Source organism: Microtus pennsylvanicus, chromosome 12, assembly GCF_037038515.1.
Source record: "Microtus pennsylvanicus isolate mMicPen1 chromosome 12, mMicPen1.hap1, whole genome shotgun sequence".
Lineage (NCBI taxonomy): Eukaryota > Metazoa > Chordata > Mammalia > Rodentia > Cricetidae > Microtus > Microtus pennsylvanicus.
The window spans coordinates 46,437,839-46,461,465 of record NC_134590.1 but is presented as its reverse complement, the minus strand read 5'-3'; the positions used below and the strand labels follow the sequence as shown (position 1 = coordinate 46,461,465).

The window sequence follows — 23,627 nt, the reverse complement described above, 5'->3', positions numbered from 1 at the left end:
TGTGAAAGCTGAGATTGAGAGGGGACATTTTTGAAAGATGACTAGAAAATCTGGATTAGAGAAAAAGATCCCAGTGTAGACATGAGAACCCAGGCAAGCCATTTCAAACCTTGTCTTTGCTGGGTCTGTGTCAAAGAGACATTGGTCCAGGATATAAAGGGCAGACTTGCATGTTCAAAGCCCCATGTGTGAGCCCTAAGGACTGCACTAAAAACGAAGAAAAGGACAGAGAACAAGAGCAAGATGGCAAAAGGCCTTCTTTCTATGGTATACATGTCCCACTCACTTAAAACAAGTCACAGAAACTTACAGAACCCTTGATGGGAGTTTGGGGCTATGGTGCTAAGGGCTTTCTTAACTCAAACATGAGGGAGCTACATACCCACTCAACAAAGTACAAATCTAAAATGTCAAGTGACTCCCCCCCCCCCCAGTGATCTGTAATTTGAATCCAAGCCCATAACTTCACATCATGGTTTTCAACTGTGTATTCTGTTTGGCATACCAAGCTTTGGCCACCAATTTCTGAAGTGAGAACCAGTTTGAACTACAGTCAAGTAGTTCCTAAAACACTAGCAAATCTCTTACTTCCCACACTTACACAGAAATTCACCAAGGTAAATATAGTTAAATAATAAATGGAGGATTCATAATTCATTATAAATGATATCCCTAACGGTTTGGAATGCTGCTCTCGGCAATGGAGGCATCAAAAATACCTGATCTCAAATATATATACTGCAGAAATATAGCAGCAAAAATAGCCTGGTACTGACATAAAAACAGGTCTATGAAATAAGGCCTGAAGTACAACCAATGTTCTATGTATGGTCACCTTGCTCTTGACAAAGGCAACAAAAGGACAAATGACAAAATGACAGCCTAGACAACAAACAGAGCTCGCAAACTTGGCTATCCACCAACAGAAGAACGAAATTAGAAAGTTATCTTTTACCTTGTACAAAAACCACAGCACTTCAGAAGCAGAGAGAGGTGGCTCTCTTGAGTTCAAGGCCAGCCTGGTCTACATATTAAGTTCCAGAATAGCTTGAGCTACATAGAGACCCTGTCTCAATAAGCCAAAAAAGATAAATAAAAACTCAGAATGGACAGCTCTGCCCTCACCATACACCTCCTTTGACTGCGTCTCTGGTAAGACCTGTGTGTACAACGCAGCACTCAGGGCCTGCTAAGTTACAAGGTCTCTATGGTTCCCACCAGTCCATTAGATGCTCACTTCCATCTTGGGTGGGCTGGGAGTTCTGCTCTCTGGTGCCACAGTGGAGGGAGCTTGATGAAGGGCGCATGGATTTTTTAGGCTCCCCTCTGGGTAAGTTCTCAGGTCAGTCTGCTTAGTCTGAACTGCCCGGAGCAGAGCAGAGGCTACCACACGGAACCCACATTACAATTGTCACATAACAATCCTCTCAGTACCGAGATAGGAATTAGTTCATAACTGAATGAGGTGTCAGTAAACAGGCGTGGGTTCAATTAGAAAACCCAATGCAACACTTCTGAGCAACTCTGCCCAGCAGGCTCGAGCCTCGTCTCTCCTTGTTTCCTCCCTGGACCTGTTGTTTTTGACGGGTTTCTTTTATATGCACACACCTGAACAAAAGCCAAAGTACATCATTTCTCAGCTCAAAAACTGTTCCTTGAAAGGCTGGAGGAAAATGTGGCCATTTTTAAAAGCATTCCTCAAAAAAATCTAGTGTGCATCTCTACCACATCTCAGGGAGCCAAGTCTGGATGAGATGTTAATGTGTTTTCGTTTTCTATAACAAAAGGGAGGGAACGTGGCCGGCAGCTATCCCTGCCCTGGGCTCCACCAGCCAGCTCGGATGCAGCCAGAACACCACACCACTCCCTAGCTGGCCCCTGGCCCAGTGCTTCAGCCACTTCAATGGAGATTGAAGCTGCAGGCTGAGAATTTGTTTTCAGTCACCAGGAGAAGGAAAATAAAGAGGTGGCTATCACCCCACTTAATTATGCCCACACAACTCATGTGAGATTTGCCAAAGGACTGAAAATCAATCTGCCCAAGTTATGTCAGCTACGGCAGGGAAAGCTTACTAAATTTTCACTCATCTGAACATATCAATATTTATTGGTCCTAATCCGTACAAATAATTCATTAGACAGAGGAGTGCTATGACTTCAACCCTGTCTCTTGATCTGAAGATGAAGTGGGAATGGCTAGTGACTGTCACCAACTTAGAAGACAACCTGAAAGGCTCCTGACACCAAAAGCCCTGGAGCTGCACAGTGGAGACAACTAGTGACTGAAATTTCCAACAGTAAGGATGTGACCTGGTGTGCTGACATCTGCCAACAGGCAGACAAGGGGCACAGCTTAAAACCCTGACGTCTGCCTGCAGAGGTGGGGGTCAATCATGGGACACAGCATGACACACAGTAAGCTGGTTGCACTGAATCCTATGGTGCTCCCAGCATCTGTATCTGAGCACTGACATGACTGGCTGGTAACATACCTTCACAGTGTTCTCTCGTCTTGGTCGGGCTGTAATGAATAGCGAGGGTAAGTGCTTAGCATTACACCCATACCATACTAGAGGTTCAAAGAGAAGGGGTACAACCAAATGAAAAAGTTGGATCTCTGGGAGATAAGTTTCCAGTTATCTTATTTCCTTAAGATAATCACTATGTTTATTACCTACCTAAAGAAAAATAAGCAAATTTCATTTGTAGTTGTAAAGAACCAAGACGTTACAGCCTTACCAGAAGCTACTCAGTCTACAAAGTAGACTTATCAAAGGCATACACTATGGCCACAATGAAATCGTTAAAATGGAGGAAAGCATACTCTTTTGAAAGTACCTCGCTTTACATCTCTATTACCTTCATGCCACTTGTAGGGTTCAAAAATAACTTTGTTTTTGTTTTTTGAGACGGGGTCTGTTTGAAAACCAGGATGACCTTTAACTCACAGAGACACAACCCACTGGAGATGGTGAGATAGTTCGTCAGTTAGAGCATTGGTCAGGACCTGGGTTCAGTTCCCAGCACAAAAGTAGCTCACAACCATCCCTAACTCTTAAGTGCACCAGGCCCACGCATAGTGCACATGTCCAAACAGTCATACACATGGTCTCTAGTTCCACTTCTTCCAAAATCAGTAAAAAGGTCACCTGCCCTGTGCGCCACTCAGTTCTGATCTGAAATGTTGGGTCCTGGCAGCAACCATCACTACTTGATCGCTTTCTTCTCTCCCACTATGCTATTTTCTCTACAACCTGTACTGTCCTATCTGCCACATCTCTGTCAAGAAGGTAACTGTGAGAAGTTTGAGTTTCAAAGATTTCTCCAGTCTCCATCAATCTAACTTTACTTATCCACTGGAGATACTGCTAAAGCCACCAATTCTTTGTAGAAACTCTTAACTGCACCAAGAACATAAAATTCCTCCAGAAAGTCCCTGCAAGGTACAGTAACCCACTTAAAGCTTAGTGAGTACCTTTAAAGTCAGCTCCTCCTAACTGTAAAATTAAAAATGAATGGTAAACTGACCTCAAGTAGTTTCACAATTAAGCTTAATAACTAAGTTACATAAAACACTAATATAGTTTTAAGAATTTTATTTTGTCCAAGTAATCTTCAGTGCTTTTTACAGTCTATCACATTGAAAAGAATACTAAAAGCAACTGCATTCTCACCACCAAGAGTCAGAGGGTTAAAAAGAAAACCCTAACTATTCTCTAAAAATAATTAAATAATTTTCCAAAAGTAAACCTGTTTCTCTTTGAGAATTTTTTTTTTAAAGCACTGGTCAATTGTCCCCTGGATGAAATACCAGGTTCCTTGTTAAGTTACTGAGCAGTGACACCCAAAGACCTAAGGTATTTCCCACCTCCTTGCCTTGCATTCTAAACTTACATGCAGCTAATATTAAACATAAAGCTACCATTTACTGGTAGTCTCTGCCATTCACTATAGTAGCCACATTTTAATTCACTATGCTTCTTTTTCACGAGTCTTCAGACTGCGGGAAATCATAATTTCCCAAGTCTTCAGACTGGGGTAAATTGTAATTTCTTCTTTAAAATGCCCAATTATTTCTGCAGGCAGCAAATCCATGAGCAAGTACCACCAATACTAACCTGAATACCCCCAATCAAGCCTCACGGGACCACAGGGAATACAGAAAATCTATATACTATAGAAGCCACACAAATCTGAGTACAATGAATGTATTATTAAATCCTAAATTAATTTAAACTGAGGTGGCCTTCCCATTGTCTTCAGGCCCCAGGCTGCTTAGTTCAGTCACATTTATACACACCTTCTTCCCTGACAAAAGAGGTCACTACAGTTAAGAGTTCTCCCAACCTTCCTTTCTATATTAACCATGACCCAAGAAAAGTGTGGCTTTTCAAGCCTATCAGGTTTGGCCTCGGTTCTACTTCTCACATGTGACTTTGAATGCTTTCCACGAACAGTAAATGTTTTTATTCAGAAAGTGTTCACGTCCTTAGTGTCAATGTTAACTCACGTAGCTTCTATAAAGCTCACAGGAGTCGGAGATGGAGAAGAAGTTAAGAACCCATACTGTTCTTGCAGAGGACATGAGTTTAGTTCCCAGCACCCTCGTTGGGTAGTTCGAAACTGACTATAAAGCCAGTCCAAGGGGATCTGACTCACGTACCCACACACAAACATATACACAATTTAAAAAAATAAGTAAAGCTTGCAGGTTTTATTTTAAACAACCTCTTACCTTACAAACTCAAGTCAGAACATCGATGGCAGTATGCAAGGAAAGCTAGTAAACTGAAAAACAGAAATGATGCCACTGCACAAGGTCAGACACGGGCCCAAGCTTACATGCGAGATCAGATCAACTTGTGCATGTTGAGAAAAATGTGAGCTCCTTCTTGAATGTTAAAATGACTATTTGGTGTAGGAGTTCCTTCTGTTTGTGTGTTTCTTTCATTGGTTAATGAATAAAGAAACTACCATGGCCTAGTTGATAGGGCAGAACTTAGGTAGGCAGGGAAGACAGAACTTAATGCTGGGAGGAAGAAAGGTGGAGAAAGGGAGAGACCCCACGGAGCCACCAGAATCAGACATGCTGAATCTTTCTTGGTAAGCCACTGCCACATTAATAGATTAATAGAAATGGGCTAAATCAAGGTGAAAGAGTTAGCCAGTAAGATGTTAGAGCTAACAGGCCAAGCAGTGATTTAATGAACACAGTTTCTGTGTGATTATTTCAGGGCTAAGCTATCTGGGCAGCTGGGACGAAAAATACCTCATGAGGGTCACACATAGACAGAGTAGTCTGCATCTGACCCCATTAGCTACCTGCCTACCACCTCTGCCTCAAATTTAAATTAACTGGCTAGCTAAAAACCAAAGCCCTTCTAATTCACAGCAGTCACCAAGGTAGACGGTTCTGTGATGGGAAATTGCGAAAATGTTTTATTTTCACCTACTCAATTTTAAGAATAATGGGTAATGAAACCTGACAAAACTTTAGCAAGTTCAACATTTGAAAATGGCAGTTTTCGAAGTTACACGTGACTCATTGTATACTCGAACAACCTCAATTAAGTTTAACTCAAGAAAAATAAAAACAATGTCCACATAAAGACAATATTAGAAACCCATAGATTCAACTTCTAACCAAATACATAAACGTGGTATGTAACGAGTAATGAACAATAACACCGATACATACATTTGAGTCTTGAAAAGCGAGATATAAAACAGTGTAATTCCACTTATGACACTGTTAAAAGGCAAAACTAAAAACAGAAAAGCACAATGGTTGATGAGAACAGAGAAGAGAGACAGTAATCTGGAGGGGCCATAAAAAACTGCTGTGTATTTGCCTAACTTTATTAAACTATAAGGCAGTTTCCTATATGTAAATTATACTTCAATAACCAAAATGTTGCAAATCATATAGGAAATGTAAAATATTACAGACCTTATGAAAAGGTGGTTGACCCTAATGGTTCATACTTTAAATAAATTAAAATTTAATTTATTCCACTGCTTACTGGCTTCACTCTCCTGTGACTTTACTCATCTAACCATTTTTGTTAAAGATTTATTTATTATGTATAGTGTTCTTTCTGCCTGCACACCAGGAGAGGGCACTGGATCTCATTATAGATGGCTGTGAGCCACCAAGTGATTGATGGGAATTGAACTCAGGATACGCTGAGCTATCTCTCCAGACCACCTGTATAATCTTTAACTGATCCTGCCTTGGGTATCCATTTCTTGCCATATTCCTTGCACATTATATTGAGATTGTCCTGGACAATCCCAGTCTACTTTTAAAGATGGCTTCACAAAATGCCTCCTGGGGCTAGAAATGGTATAGAACACTTAAAGCACCTGTTAATCAAGCATAAAGACCTGATTTGGATTCTCAAAATCACATCAAAACAGAAAACAGGACATTGTGGCACTCATCTGTAACCCTAGTACACAGGGAGATAAAGATGGGTCAACAAATGGCTATGCACAGCTCACCGACCAGATCAGTGGGTTCTCCGAGACAGTGGGTTCTCGTTCGTTCTCTCTCTCTCTCTCTCTCTCTCTCTCTCTCTCTCTCTCTCTCTCTCTCTCTCTCTCTCTCTCTCCCTCTCTCTCCCACACACACACATCTAAAATTTAAGAGTTGTATACATATGTTCTTCCTATATTTCTTAGAGGTTTTGTTCTTAATCAGGTTCAATATATTCTAGTGTAAGTTTGGTAGATTCAGCTCAAACTACTCCACCCCATCCCATGACTACAATCTGTTAATTATGAGTCTACAACAATTTTAGAGAGAAAAACAGCATAGTAATTTAAAACATGTAGGACACTTGCCAAACACCCAGGTTTAAGCTCACCTTGTAAAGTAACAATGAGAAGAGGCTAGCAAGGAACACTTCTGCTAAGTGAATTCTAATACCCTGAGACAATTCACAGTAGGCAAGGTACAACTCAAGTTTCCATAACCTGCAATTATACTTCTTACTGTTGGTGAGGCTAAATAATTACCCTTGTGTAATGGCTGCCTGTGGCGCTTTATACTCATAGGCCTTAAAATTCAAGTTTTGTGGGGGATCAGTAACAACTCTGAGAAAGTGACTACCTTTTCAATTCCTCTAATATGTGCATTGTTATGAAAAACATAATCTAAAAGTATCTACTGAGCTAGCCAACTTTAATTTTACATTTCATATGGATTAAAATTTATTTCACAACAATCAGAGATCAGTTCCCAGAACCCACTTGGTAGGAAAGCTATGCATGATAGGAGTAACAACAATAACAAAACTGATATACAGTGAGTTCATAAATGAGAAGCAAAAAGGAATTCTAAATCAGTTTCTCTATGAAATGTATGATTCTGAGTATCCTAGGGTTGCTAGTACACCTGGGTACTTTTCATAGCCTCCTAGTAGATTCTGTTTTTTCTTAAGACATAGGAAAACAAGAAAGGATTGCCATGTAGTTCTTTACAGGTAACTCACTTTCTCTTACTGTTGAGGCCAATGAGTCAGTTTTGTTTTCCCCTCATCTCTTATGTGGTTTCTAGACATCCTGAACCACAGCACATCATTTAAAAAAGAGGCACACTAAAAAGGATCAAATTGCCTGAAACTAACACACCAACAGAACACATTTCTTTCATATTAAAAAAAAAGAGAGAGAGAGATGGCAGAGGCAGGAGAAACATTGATTTCTGAGGTCAACCTGGCCTACAAAATGAGTTCAAAGTTAGCCAGGACTTCATAGTCAGACCATCTCAAAAGAAAACAGAAGAGAAAGGGGTACCCAATTTTAATAATAACAGTAATAATAATAGTCTGTAAGTGAAAAAAATTTATTGCAGTACATTTGACTGGCCACATCAAGCATATCATTTTGATTTCAAAATGATTTTAGTTTGTCTACTGCCTGTTAATAGGAAGGTCAAATTTTTACTATAACATACTATACATATTACACTAGAAAAAGCTTCCAACATCCAATATTTAGTAAACTAACGGTGATCCACAGTACTGTTCCCTCCTACCCAGTACAAATAAACATATGCTAGAGTCTGGAGTACTTAAACTGTTCGTCTGAGTACAGTGAGATCTGACAAAAATGCATTTAACAAGGTAATAAATTATGAGCCTTATGAAATGAACTTTAAGAAGAATGAGGAGAAAGCCATTTTCCATTATTCTGTCTCTGGGGATCCAATTTCAAAAAATATTACACACTTTATCCCATTAGATCACATACTGATTAACCTGACAAAACGCTACATTATGCCGTTTAAAACTTGGCTTTAATGACTACTGTACCAAAGGAGCACGCCTTTTAAAAATGCTAAATATGTAGTAACAATATGATTACAATGAGAAAAGAAAAAACCCAACCCTTGGGAAAAGCAGCTGCTAGACTAGAATAAAAGATACCAAAGAACTTGGCCAAGATTAGTATAAATAGACTTTATTGAAGTCAGTGCCTCTGTACGGAGACAGAAGATTGTGTCTACATAAGCACAAGTTGTAACATTTCACAACTTCTAAAAGGAATGTCAACAATTACAACGATCATGCATACCATGGTCGATAATCACATTTTAGAAGCATTTTCAACCATTTCTAAAGAAATGCTTGTAACATTGTTATATATATAGAACTACTTTCAATAAACTGCAAAACATTGATCGACTTTTCCAGTATGAGCTACAGTGTCAACACAAAAGGGAGGCATAAATGTTTAATTTATGAAATCAGAATGGAATATTTACTGTAAAGAAAAAATTAAAAAGCTTTCAAATAAAGGCCATTATTGAACCACCATGAAGAGCACAACTTGAACTTGACTTCATTCATCTTTTAAAGCTGTCCTCTGAATAACTTCAGTTCTAAGCATTGAATTTAGTACTGTGAATATTCCTTGGACTGAAGTTTGGCAATAATGCGGTCCAACTGTCTCTTTGCTTCACACTGTGGGAAATTGCTCATGTCATAATATTGAGGGGCAATTTTCACCAACCTGTCCAGAAAGGGGGGGTGGAAGTTAGGAAATCAGTATTTTAAGTAAGCACTAGAGTTACCAATAAGTTAGAAATTAAATCATTTCATTGCTGAATTAAGGCGAAACAGTAACAAATATAAACTCACATTTTTACAAACATCACTTTTAGTAATTCAGTTTAGCAAAAATACTAATTTTCTGTTGAACTTATCAACTTTGGAAAAAAGTATCAGAATTTTCAAAATATTTATTTAAATATTAGACAAAATGAAAATACAAAGCTATGAAGTGTTTCATTTGACCACACTTTTTAACCTGTGTTTTAAAGAATATAAAAATGAGACGTGTTCCATTAACTATTTTGATAGTCAAATGACTTCATTTTCTCATTCTCAATGTTTTCTAAACTACAAATATAAAACTGTATGGCTTATATTTGTCCCCTCAGCAAAATATAGGATAAAATGGTTATTTTCTGCATTTTATTATCAAAAGTCATAACCAGTGACACAGATGGAAGCTGCAAAATACTGATACCACTCATATAAATGCCTTCCAGTTCACTCTTAGCTGACATTTCCATAACTTATAAAATGTTGGGGAAGAATCACAAAACTGGAATTTTGCTAACTATTGGTCAGTCATAATTACAATTTTTAGAAATTAATGCTAACTAACATACAACTTGATGTAATTATTATCTTTGCATAAGCCCCAAAATACCAACATTTAATAAATAATTAAGGACAAATAAAACACTTAAAATAACAAAAACATCCTTTCCATCTCTCTCCCGAAGAGGTAGCTGGCAGTGGCTCCTCTCCCCTTCTGTTTCTCTTTCTCTCTCTACCTCTCTCTGCTATTCCCCCTTCCCTTCTATAACCCACTAAATAAATACCTACTCTCTGAAAAAAAAAGGCAAAACATTAAAGACAAACATCTGTAACCAGAGACTACAAAATGGCAAAGAAAGTCCTGATACTAACTATTCAAGTCCCTGCCCACACCAAAATTCCAACTGTCCTTTCACCAAAACAAACAAACAAAAAATTGAGTAAAACTCCACCATATTATGCAAATCCGAGATCTATACATGGGAATATACACATCTAGCTAAGAGGATCAAGACATACAATGAACAGAGAAGGCTATAACACACCCACAGTAAAATTCTATCCATAGCACAAACTAAACTTGAACCTGAAAACAAACAGCATGCTTACCATTCTGGCTTGATGTCTGTACATGTCCGGATGTAATTCTTTGTTGTCAGCACAAACTCATTGTAAAGCACCCATTCAGGCTTGTGATCAAGCACAGTGGAGGGATGCAACTGGACCACCTGGTTATCTTTCACAGTTAAGTAATGCCCTGTTCGTTCTAAATGTGCCACCTGAAACCAAAACAGTAACTAGTGAAATAGCAAAAAAGCAGTATGAGATATTTACAAGAAAAAAAAAAGATCTTTTCTGAGATTTCACAAACACATGGATGTTTTGATTGAATATTTATCAGTATACCGCATGTGTGGCTGCCCGAGGAGGTCAGATGAGGGTGCTGGACCCCCTTGGAACTGGAGTCAGACTATTTTAGTTATACTCTGTGGGTACTAAGAATTGAACCCAAGTCCATCGGATGAGTAGTCAGTACTCTTAGCCACAGACTATTATCTACTGTCTGGACAGAATAAACAAATACCACACTCATAACTAAGGTGAAGAAAAGAAACCTAAGCAAACACAAAACAGCAGCCTACAAAGAAAACTGTAAGAAAAAAATAGAATTCACATAATTCTTTCCTGTATTTCTTTTGCTAATAATACCAACAACATCTACCAAATAATGATGACAAGAAGGTTTTGCCCTTTCCAATTCTAGAACTCTGGATAATGTGAATCAATGTCATTTAGTAAATATTTATACTATATACATACTACTAGGCGCCAGTTAACACTTGCTGTGCTAAAATAAGAGCTGAGAAACTAGTTTCTTTGTAAGATTCACACACACACACACACACACACACACACACACACACACACACACACACACACACACACACACACAAAGACATCTATCTGCATGTATGCCTTTATGCCAAAAGAAAGCATCAGATATTGAGGGCTATGAATCTCCATGTGGTTGCAGGGAAATGAACTCAGGAACTCTGAAAGAGCAGCCAGTGTGCTCTTAAACCACTGAGCTATCTCTCTAGCTGATACTAAGTACTTAAGCACAGCTTTATCAGTGTGTGTGTAATAACAAAAGCAAATTTAAAAAATATCAATAAGACTACATATTAAATATTAAGAATATAATTAAGTCTGAAGGAAAAAAACACTGATTCCTTACTGTATTATTCACTTTATACCACAATAAGTTAGAGACCACACACATCTACAATCTCCACGCCTGGGAAGTAAAGGTTTACTGGAGTTAAGAGTCACCCTTTCATGAGACCCTTTTTCACAAATCCACCAACCCACTTTTTCTGTTACTTTGATTCAAAGACAACAACTTTACAGAATACCTTTGGCTTTAGGTGATGGAACCAAATGCATCAGGTTCCTTCTAGCTACTGAGCAGACTCTAAGGTTGATATATTTAGTTTAAGAAATATCCAATGATAGGGAGACTAAATACGCATGAGCGAGAGAAGATGGTTTAAAAAACCAATTTCAATTCGAGCAATGGATTTTAAACTTATACCAGAGTTTTTTTTTTTCCAAGTATGACTTTGGTTTACCCTAACCTTTAAAATATTTTCAGGCACTGGAGAGGTGGCCTAGCAGTAAGGAGCACTCGGCTGCTTGTCTAAAGGACTTGGGTTCCATCCCCAGCAACCACATGGTGGTTCACAATGCACTTTAACCACAGTTTCAGATGACCTGATACCTCTATCTACACCAGGCATGCAACTGGTTCGCACATACATTCAGACAAAACACCCTACATGATAAAATGTTAAAAAATGATCAGGGTATTCATCTGGTTTTTCTCAAAATTCCACTTTCAATAACTTTTAATATAGTAAATTTAAATTAAGTAAGTTTTAAGAATGGTTTAAATCAAAAGACACTGGATTTTGCAACACCCCAATGGGAATTGTGTAGAACTATAAAATATAGTTATTTAGATGTGGAGACACGGGAGCTTGAGAGGTGGCTCAATGATTGAGAGAACTAGCTTCCAGAGGAGCCAGGCCAGCACCCACATGGTATGCAATATACACATATATATATTTGTATATAGTATGTATATACATATACAAAAACAAATATGTATGTGTATACAGAGAGAGGAGAGAGGGAGAGAGAGAAAGGAAGAGTAGAGATAGAGACAGATTAAGGCAAAATAGTCACATATAAAGCATTAAATGGGAGAGGAAAGTCGACTTAGGGATTCATGCACTTAAATTTCATTTTGGTGGTCTTGGTATAATACATTTCCAACTTAAAACCAAGATTTTGAGAAACCTTAAATTATCCAAAATCAAGAGATGAAACTCCCATCTGTATATGAAAATGGCCAAAGTATCCATTTGTTATTAAAGACTCCAGTAACAAAATAAGTACTTCTAAAATTACATCCAAACAAATAAGTCTTCTAACTTTGCTAATCAAAGCATTAATTAACTTACTATTCACTAGACATGATTCTGCACATACTAATTCATTTTAAGAAACCAGACAACATTTACAATCAATTTATATATATATATTCTTCAAGTCAAACCAAACCAGTAAGTTTACTAAAAAAAGCAAGAACTACATGAACATTTAATTATGGAATCCTGATCTAACTACTTACCTGCATAAAATACCCAGTAACCAATGCTTTTCTTATATTAATATAATAGTCCCTGCTTGTGAAATCAGTACTTCGACGGGGCAAATTAAATCTGTCCATAATTCTTGATAGCTGCTGGCGTACATTGTCTGCAGACATCAGCGACCGGTAGTTAATGAAGTTGTCATAACACCACTGAACAGATTCATGATCTAAAAAGTTGGGCAGAAGGAAAAAAAAGAGAACCGTGAATCATCCACACAGTAGAAAATTCTGAAAGGCAACTATTAAAAAAAAAAGGCTATAGGGCTAGAGACATGACTAAGAGGCTAAGAGTGTATACTGTCTTAGTCTTAGCAGAGGATGAGAGGTTGGTTCCTAAGCACCCATGTTGGGCAGCTCACACTGGGACACCTGTAGCTCTGGCTCCAAGGGTATCTGAAGCCTCTGGTTTCCTAGAACACTTGCATTCAACCACTGATGAAATCATACACATACACACACACACACACACACACACACACACACACACACACACACACACACACATCAATAAAATCTTTAAGAAAAAAAGTATAAACAACTTAGAGAAAAATATTTATACAACACATCATTTTCTCTAAATAAGTTGTACATTACCAACTTTTATTCAAAACAAACAATAAGCCCAATTCAAATGAATTGAAAGAAACAGTACTAAAGTTTCTGACTAATAAATGCCAAAACAATGATTTTAAATCAATGGTTCTTAGCAAATTGAGTTATTTACCTATTAACAGCCACCTGGCTGTTTCCAACAAAGGATTATTAGACACTGGTAGATTCAGAGAACTTGGTAAAATGCCAGATTTTGCCCATTTTCAAAGAAATCACAGCCTTAACTGAAGAAAATCAAATACAACATTAAGTAATGAAGTGAATTTCAAACACCTAGCATGATGCTCTCTAATTGTGCCTGAACTGAGACGCTAACCTGTAACTGTGGCACACCTGCCTCTGCAATTACAAGCAAGCTTTTATTATCTGTGTCCTCCAAGGCCTATGAATAAGCATGTCAAGTATTAATAATTTTACTATATGTATTATCAAAAAGGTATTTCTCTTTGAATGATTTCTTGAAAAAATTTGAACCAACAACCCAGTACTACTCAGTTCAAAGTTCAAAAAGTACTAACTATATCAAAGAAAAAGAATCCTTTCGGAGTGACCTACTTTTAATGACAATCATGAAAGAAATCTCCATCATCTGCTTCACAGATCCTTTAATAAACTGAGGTTGCAAAATTAAAAAAGCGTGAGGAAAAAAAAAGCATTAAAACTAGATCATGCTGATCTTCCTCAGATAGCATATCTGTAGTATACTGTTTTGTTCCTGGGGTTGAGATTCAAGCAATGTAAGGTTCAACTTGGTCTTAAACAGACTGAGTATGTTGATAGGTTCACTATTAAACAAAACACACTGCCATTTCAGAATAGAGTAAGCAGGAGTATGACTTCAAACATCTTCAAACTAAAGAATATGACCAAAAGTTGGGCAATGAAAATCTCTGGTCAAGAATGCAGCTTTTAAAATTTTGCATTTAGAAATCAAACATCAAAGAGCTGGGTGTGGTTATTAAACACGCCTGTTATCTAGTTACTCACAGAGGGAGTGTCACCTAAATTCAATATCGGCTTGTGTAAAACTAGCCAACTGACTGATCAAATGACAATTTTAGTTAAGATAAACAAGTGTCAGCTGATGGCTCTACCATATTTCTAAACTGGTGAGAAATAACTAAATAAATGAGACAAACATCTAAAACTAATACTACCTACTCACTCTTTACAATGCTAAGAGCTACTCTTAATATTCAAAGGTAAAATAATTGTAGATTAGAATGAACCTCCCACACAAAAATGTTGTAACATTTTACCGTCTGCATATACAGTACATATATTAAGATGCCATCTTATTAACATAACATCTTAAGCTTTCCCATATTATCCATAGTCCCCAACGAAAACTACTTTCACCAGTAATTGAAGCATACCTACAAGTCCAATGCACTCAAATATTTTAATAAACAAGACTAAAATCTCAGACTCAATAAACAGAGTAAGAAATAATCAAGTAATGGTATGGTGATGTGGAAAAGTGTATTTTAAAAGGCAGCAGTTGGTGAACGAATAATGGCTAACAACTGTACTTTGAAAGGGTCTGCTGCCTCTGGTATAATAAATACAAAGACACACAGAGTATTTTAACAGGCCTAAAAAACAACCAAGGCTTACCAGGAAAAAGGTTTCCTGGTAGCCACAAGCACATAGTATAAAACGATCATGCCTCTATAGAATTAATGTTTTTGTCTAAGTCTTTACCCCCTCTGGCATCTGCTCCAACTACAACAGGCAGAGTAAGACATCTGTAAATATCTATTAATACTTTCACCAAACTCACCTACCCAAGTCAAAATACAATAAAACTAATGTTATAATTTCATAATTGATTTGCAATGAAATTGAGGATATTTTGAAACTTACTTTAATTGTTACAACTGCAGTATGAGAAATTAGAGGCATTTAATATTTAAGTGGGTATGTTTTCCGTTTCTTGAGACAAGGATTCTGTGTGGCCCTGGTTTTCTTCAAACTCTTAAAGATCTGCTTCCCACATACTAGGATTAAAGGCGTGCTCTACCGCCACCTGACTACTGTTGTCCAGTTTCACAGTGAGAAATAATGCAGGTGAACTTTCCCCTTCCTGTTTACAGACTATTTGTAGTTTGACTGAGAACAGCAACTCGAACCTACTGTTCATTCAATTTGTTGACTTTATGATTGAAAAATAAATATATATAAAATATGAAACACATTACAATTTTTGTGTTAGTAGTAAATTTATACAGGGCCCATTTTTATTACTATATTTCTCAAGTTTTCTGTGATTGCTCCTCTTTCCTTAATTATAAACCCAAACAATTTTGAAAAAGATTGGCAATTCTATTTTAAATGCTCGTCAGGAGTTTTTCTAAACAACCTCTGGGTTTCTAATGTAAAGTTGTCACAGATAATAAATGAAAGTGAGATGAAGAAATATCTCCTATGTTGCAAGTGACATTTAGACAAAAGAGGTCCTTCAATCTAATTCTACTTACTTTGTTTAAAAGCGTGGTAGACATTCAGCAGTGTCAGATGATCTCCATCTATGTGGGCAAATCTCATCTTGGCCTCATCTGCAGCTTTCTTGGCCTCCGTGGGGCGAACAAAACACTGTGGGACTAAACAAGGTTGGTATGGGCCCAACACAAACGCCCATATCGATGAGTCACGCATTCACAGATAGAGGAACAAGGCCTAGCTAGGTCAGTTCACAGAGCATAGGGCAGGGCAGGATGGCCTCCAACTGCATCTTGGACTGTTTACTACCTTGATTTGGTACATCACCTAACCACATCTGTAAGACAAGAGGGTTTCAAAGCTACAGAGTACCTGATTATTTTAACTAGATCTAAAAGTAGGCATCAAAACAGCTATTCTGAAGGCCATCAATTACTAGAAAGCTCAACTTATTTCAAAAACCAGTGCTGATAGCTCTACCAATAACCAGAAATATGGTGTCAATAGCCTTTTAATTAACTAATTTTTCAAAAGGCCATCCATTCAGCCCATTGAATGGCTATAGTTAGGAAGCTGTACTTGCCCACTGAATAACAATAACAACTTTGCAACCATTCTACTGCCACATTTCTATCAAAATTGTTTCCCTAAATCTTTGGCTATTACCAACTGGTGGGTATCACTATTAGCACCGGTAAGCAAAGCATATGGAAACATTAAAAAAAAAAGATTTGAGAACTCTTGGGCTTGATGATAACAGTAGTGGTGGAAGGTTAAACCGCCTTAGAATTAAGAAAATTCAAGGCTGGAATATTCAATCTAATGTTGCAGCATTTTAATTAAAAAGTAGTAAAGAAAGCCCCAAGTTAAAAAAAAAACTGAATCAAACCCTCAATATAAAAGTAAATCCAATATTAAAGAGTTGACAATTAGTCTGAAACAGTATTTCAAGGGTCAAAATATTGAACTACAGTAGTTTTTAGAGCCTCAACATTAATTCACAAACTTTTAAGTTGTTACAAAGTATGCACTACATTTTTTAAAAATACAACCTCCCTTAATTCACTTTAGCAATTTCATAGTCATAAAAAGTATTATCAAAATAAATACTTAACAAGCTTGGGACTTTTCAATGTTTTGAAGCTTTTATAACCTTACCAATAAAAACCATGAATTATCAGTTCAGAAAGAAGATAACGAGAATAATCAACATCGAGATCAAATACAGTATTAAATTACTCTTTCCCTTTCCCATACAGTTTTCCCCTTAAAGATGCCAAAGAAGCCAAATAAAGACATCAATGCAATCATAGTAAACTTTAAAGATCTTGCTTAATATAACCGAAGCAAGGTAACTCGTAAGTACAGAAACACAATAGCTCTAAGCACTAACATGAAATAGTCACCAGAGTTGAATGGGAGTAAGAGCCCCATAGGCCTCTGGTTTCTAACTCAGAACCTCAAACTAACCAACAAACAAAGCTTCACAAGCTAACTGCTTTTTGGCATGACTTCTCCCTGGCTGCATATTTTAACACTGTCCAGAAATGGTCTGTTTAAAAACCACTGTATGTTTAATCTCTTGATAAAGACAACCACCAATAAATTATTTTCCCTAATTACTACTATAAGACTAAGATCTAGCTGGATGAGTTCACTCTCACCACAATGACCAACTCCAAAGGACTGATATTCTAAACACAAAAGTACTGTTTACTATATCTGATATGAGAACCTAGAGGGAAAAAAATCCTGGTAGGTAACAGACAAGCACACTAATAATTCTTGCCCCAACTTTCCTCTAAAACCTAAGATATACTGGGAGAAAAACAACTGGGAGAATATAACAAGACATATAAGCAAGGCAGACAACAACCTACCACCACCTCTGCAAATAAGACATTTACTTAAAACACTGATACTGCCCTGCCCATCTGCTCTGAGTCTGATCAGTCATAACTCTGCAAGAAAACATTTAACTACTGCTTAGATAAAAGTCACACCATTAGAATATACCATACATCTGAACTATGCCATAATTTTATATTTAGAAAGTTTAGTTATCCTTTAATTCCATAGATTTTGAATTTTTAGTATTAAGTAATTAGGACCAATAAACCACTCTGCAATTAGAAGTCAGTTCTCTCCAGGACTGAAACTAGTAGTATACAGTATTTTGATTATCAGAATTCTTATATTCTATTTTTAGTTTTAAAAAGAAAAATCATGTTTGCAGTATTTCTTCTCCTTTCTGGAAATCTAATTTCCAAGTTAGATTAAGTTTCATTGCCACTAAGGTTTCTCAAATTAAGGTTTAATTTTTTTAATTATCAAGTGTATCAAAAAGTTTCTGCCATTGTAAAAGAGTATCAAAATCAGATTTTTAAGTCCCAAATTATACATTACTACTTCTATGTGACACTGAATCAGAAACTCACGTTTGTCACTGAATACACATACATGTAAGGAAAGGCTCAATTTAAATAATACAGGCTCACTGAATAGTGTCAAATACTAACCAAGCTTTTGTACTTTCAATAAACCTTTAAAATAGCACTAATGGATCTAAAGAAAAATGCAGTCCAAACATATTCTTATTGCAATTTCTATTTGTACTCAATAGAGCCAATGTTTTACTATATTTTATGAACACAAACCTTACTTTTGTAAGCGTTTTTATAAAGCTATTTACAAGGTATTTAAAAAGCAAACTAAGATCCTTAAACCATCTATAAAATCTACCGTCATGCTGAATAATGATAATAAAAAAAAAACAAAAGGGAAATCCCCCCAAACTCTGAAGAGTTGGGCTTTTGAAAGGTCCCTCTCCCTCTATTACCTGACAACATAGCAGTAATAGATAGGACCTCATTAGAACAGTTGTAGTCACAACTTGCAATAACCATTTTAGCGAGCTGTGGATCTAGAGGAAACTCTGCCATCATGGATCCCAATTCAGTTAGATCTCCATCATCATTTAAAGCAGCCAAGTAATTCAGAAGTTCTAGGGCTCTCATGAGAGTTTCAGGAGCTAAGGAAAAAGGCAATCTTATTAGACAAGTTGTCTTAAGTAAGCAAAAATATGACAAAGCGCAAACTATTATAGCAATCTCATTTTTCACCCTATATTGGACCCAGTTCTGAACTCAAATTGTCATCAAATTTAATCATATAGCAAACAACACTATACCAAAATGACTTTCAAAAGTACCTATATGTAAACCAGGTGAAATAGTTCAAGGATGTCTTTTGTTAAGATTGAAGCCAGCAGAAAATTACTTCTTCATAAAAAAAATTAGAAATATTACAATTTTTACATTTCCATGACCTGGCAATAATTCAAACCTAAAATCCCAGACTAACATAACTGCCACCCTTTTTAAAGTTTTAACACTACTTTGTAAGACCAATCTTAATGCATTAGTGGAGTCAATAGGCAAAATGTACTTAATACATATATGTTCTACAACATACACAGAGCTGACAAAGGTCCTGTTTTAAGTCATACCTGGTGGGTCCATAAAATCAAAATGTACCAAATCATCAATACCAAGCTTCTTCAATTGTAATACAACTGATCCTAAATTAGAGCGCAAAATCTCAGGATAGGTGTTATCCTAATAAAAGAAAAACATATGTTATGGTAATAATACCCTTCACCTCTAATTCCTTAGCCTCTTGCTTTGGCATTACATAACTTGTATATAACTATCTCATGGGGGAAAAAACACTTGAGAATTATACCAAAACAAAAACTAGGTCACTCCTTCCAACTATTTCTACAATATATACATTTTGGAGCTAGCCACAGAAGTAAAACAGATATGTCAATAGGTTAGGCCATAACTCATTCAGGGTAAAGGTAAGGAGCTGAGGCTCAAAAATGTTAACTGAAATAAAGTTCCTTTCCTTCAACTAGAACATTACATTTATATTCTCCCAAATGCGTAAGATATAGCAATACTCCTTACCTGCATTTCTGTTTTATAAGCTTTCTCTGTGTAAAGTCGAAAGCATTTCCCAGGTCTGGTGCGTCCAGCTCGACCGGCCCTTTGCTGAGCTGAAGCTTTACTAATTGCCGTCACCAAGAGAGACTCAACTCTGATTCTAGGATTATATACCTATTGAAATGGAAACAAGGATTCTCTCTTCAGCAAAACACAAAGTTAAATCCAATACAATCATTCATGGGCCACGATTAATGCCAAAATAAAAGGTAGTTTTGCTGACCATGAATATCAGCTCCCATGATGAGAACTGCTTGTTCTGGCTACCATTCCAAAAGACTGAAGCTAAAATTCTCAAACAAATAGATGACCCAGGATTTTCTATTACTACCACTTTTCTCCTTACCATATGCTTAAGTCACCACTATCATACACAGAAGGGACACCAAAGCAGCCTGATACTAGAGCACGTGGGGCATGTAGCCTAGATTTATTACTGAACACAGCATTAATTTCTGAAAGCTAGACAGAACACAAGGATCATGTCAGAAACTTGAAACTGAAACCCAAATTGGGGAATTAACCCTAAAAATTATTTCAACCACAAAATGAGCAACCATTTAGCACACTCAAGCTCACACTGTATGAAGTAAGCTCCAGGATGGTTACCTTTTGCTTTGCAAATCCAGGGTCAATCACAAACACCACACCATCTATTGTCAAAGAGGTCTCTGCAATGTTAGTTGACACAACCACCTGTTCAAGAAACACAATTACCATGACTTAACGCTAAGACACTGACAAAAGTACTTTTAAACCAGTAAATAAATAAACGATCTAAGTATTCTTCAATAATGAAAATAAGCATAGTTATAAACAAAATGAGTATCTCTTCAAAGTTCACACAGCATGTATTTATTTTCAGGCAATATTTAAGTTTACACATAACACAAACTCACACTGCTCCAATAATTTTTTTAAAAATGGCAGAAGAAAAGTTACAATCCAGTAAGAATTGACAAATTCTCACAACGAAATATAAGTTTTACAAAACAGAGTGCAGTGTCTATGGCACACAAGGCACTGTTTGGCAAAACAAAACATAAAACAAAATCACATTTTTCTAACATGGAATACTACTTGATGCATTCACATACTATTACAGTCTTTCCCGAATCTGCATGTTTATCCTAGATTTTAGAATCTCTTCAAAAATTAGTTTGAGAGGGTTCATTCACCTCAGAGATTGCTTGACTAGCAAGCCAAAGAAACCATGTTTGCTCAAAAAAGAGAGAAAAGAGAAAAGCAGGTCTGACTTGAGAAATGGTGGAATTTTTTTTTCTATAGAAACAAAAGGAAGTGGATGTTTCTTGCTGGTAATGCTGACACTTGGAGACAGGTATGCAAGTAGTTGACACATATATCAAAGTATGCTAATACATTATAATTTGGAAGGTGAGGTTATAGACATAGAAAGTGCAAATGACAAAGATGATGAGATTAAAAAGGAGTTATTTTCTACTTGAAGATAAAATAGTTTTTTAAGCATAGAACTTGAATGTTTACACAAAATTTCTCAGAAGAGCTGAGCCACAAGAGGGTCAGCTTAGCCAGGGATTTATATTTAAGTATGAGTACAGAAACACACAAGAAATCAAAGGACACGTATTTATCTCTCTTCTTTCCACTTCAGGGGAAAAAAAATTTTGTTATTCATGAGTCTTAAATCCAGTGACAAATATTCAATACTTAAAATAATAAAGATAGTGTTATTTTCTGATTTCTTTCTAATGGGGAAGATTACCCAAAATGCCAGAATAAAACCTTGGATCTAACAATGAATATTTGAGAATCATTTAATGACTTTTGTTGGGTAGTGGTGGTGGCATACACCTTTAATCCCAGCACTTGGGAGGCAGAGGCAGGTGGATCTCTGTGAGTTCAAGACCAGCCTGGTCTACAGAGTAAGTTCCAGGACATCCAGGCTACACTTGAAAAACCCCATTTGGTCTCAATAAACAAACAAACAAATAAATAAATGGCATAAACCATTTTTTCTATCTATAGATCATACAACAAATAATTTGAAACATACACATAAAATATATAGCAGTAACAGGGAAAAAAGTACAACCCAACTGTCCTTGGAAAGAAAGTACACTGTTCTTGTAGAAAGTCAAGTTTTTGTTAACTGGAACAAAGAGACACAAAATGTCAGAGCTAGAAATCAAACCAGAATAGTGTCTAAGTATTGTTATCCCTAAGTGTCAGTTTATTTTTAGAACTCTTTATTAGACTAGTTAACAGAGTTGTGAGGAACAAAATTAGAGATCTGAAATTTTAAATGCCATATAAACTACCAAAAATTGTGTCTACATTTGACTTCTACACCAAAAGATCATGGTTCAGAATACATTTGAGACAGTTAAAGAAGACAGTTATTTTGTGTTATGTTAAAAGTGCATTTCACAGGGTTCTTGGAATATACAATATAATAAAATTTCTTGAAGTGATCAATTATAAGGAATTAAAAATAAGCAAACATCTATATTAGAACACAAGCACTATTCATCCCTTCACAAGACAATCTTCAAGTAATATATACCCTCTGGGTAGGACAGGTTAAACAGATGAAGATTCACATCAAGTACAAAAGGGAACTGGGTGGTGGGAAATGTCATCATGCTGCTTAGAACAGCTTAAACTTAAAACCCGGGCGGTGGTAGTTTGAGAGAAAACGGCCCTTGTAGGCTCACAGGAAAGTGGCACTATTAGAAGTGTGGTCTTGTTGTAGTTGTTAGGTGTGGCTTTGTTAGAGGAGGTGTGTCACTAGGTGGTAGGCTCTGAGGTCTCAGAAGCTCACAGGTCATTGCAACTTCCTGCTGCCTGGGTATTCAGATGTAAAACTCTCAACTCCCTTCCCAACACCAAGTCTGCCTGAGTGCTACCATGCTCCAGGCAATGATGTTAATGGACTAAACATCTGAACTGTAAGCCAGTCCCAACTAAATGTTTTCCTTTCTAAGAGTTGCTGTAGTTATTACAACCCTAAGACATGGGCATTATTCTTTTTTTCTAAAATTTCGATATTTAAAGACTATGACGTCCACAAATAACTAACACCAAGGAAAGCAAGACTATGAAGTCGGGAGTCCTTACTTCAATTAAAAAAATAAGTTAGATGATGGTGGTGCACGTTGTTAATTTTAGCAGACAAAGTGGGAATGTTACAAGACTTTTCTAGACTGTAATTTTGTAGTAAGTGTTCAAAAATAGCCTTACAAAGTGTTAAATATCTCAGTACTAGGAAACTATCTTAAGATAAATTACCCACAATAGAGTATGTCCTTAGTTGGCACCAGCACTAAAATTCATAAAATTTATAAGTTATCACCAATAACTAGACTCTAAATGGAACCAATATTTAGTTCATCAACTGCTTTTCAAATAGAACTCGGGATGCCTGGGTTGCCCTACATGAATACTATTTGGCAACAACAATATATTTAAGATAATTTGAATTTTTAAAAGTCATTGTAACTTGAACAGTTTTTCCCTTTAATTCAACACATTTGTTTTTTTGAGACAGGGTTTTTATTTGTAGCTTTGTCCTGGAACTCTCTCTGTATACCAGGCTGGACTCACAGAGATCTGCAACCCCTGCCTCCTGAAAGCTGGGATTAAAGGTGTGTACCACCACCACTGGCTCAGTTAACAATCTCTAAATAATGGAACAATAACCCTCTCTTCAAAACCATGGAATCATCTCCACAAGAGCTATATCTCTTTTAC

At 36.7% G+C, this 23,627-nt stretch overlaps 1 protein-coding gene across 1 annotated transcript in view; it reads right to left on the bottom strand.

The window, feature by feature from the left end:
- Nucleotides 1–8,450: 8,450 nt before the first annotated feature.
- The window catches only part of Dhx15 (DEAH-box helicase 15), a 38,828-nt gene continuing 23,651 nt past the window's right edge, over nucleotides 8,451–23,627 (bottom strand). The window contains exons 7-14 of the mRNA XM_075943558.1: nucleotides 20,505–20,591; nucleotides 19,860–20,009; nucleotides 19,397–19,505; nucleotides 18,728–18,919; nucleotides 15,927–16,049; nucleotides 12,811–13,001; nucleotides 10,224–10,393; nucleotides 8,451–9,018 (exon numbers count right to left, since the gene is read on the bottom strand). Coding sequence (XP_075799673.1) covers nucleotides 8,901–9,018; nucleotides 10,224–10,393; nucleotides 12,811–13,001; nucleotides 15,927–16,049; nucleotides 18,728–18,919; nucleotides 19,397–19,505; nucleotides 19,860–20,009; nucleotides 20,505–20,591 — 1,140 coding nt within the window. The 3' untranslated portion in view covers nucleotides 8,451–8,900. The remainder of the gene's footprint in view (nucleotides 9,019–10,223; nucleotides 10,394–12,810; nucleotides 13,002–15,926; nucleotides 16,050–18,727; nucleotides 18,920–19,396; nucleotides 19,506–19,859; nucleotides 20,010–20,504; nucleotides 20,592–23,627) is intronic.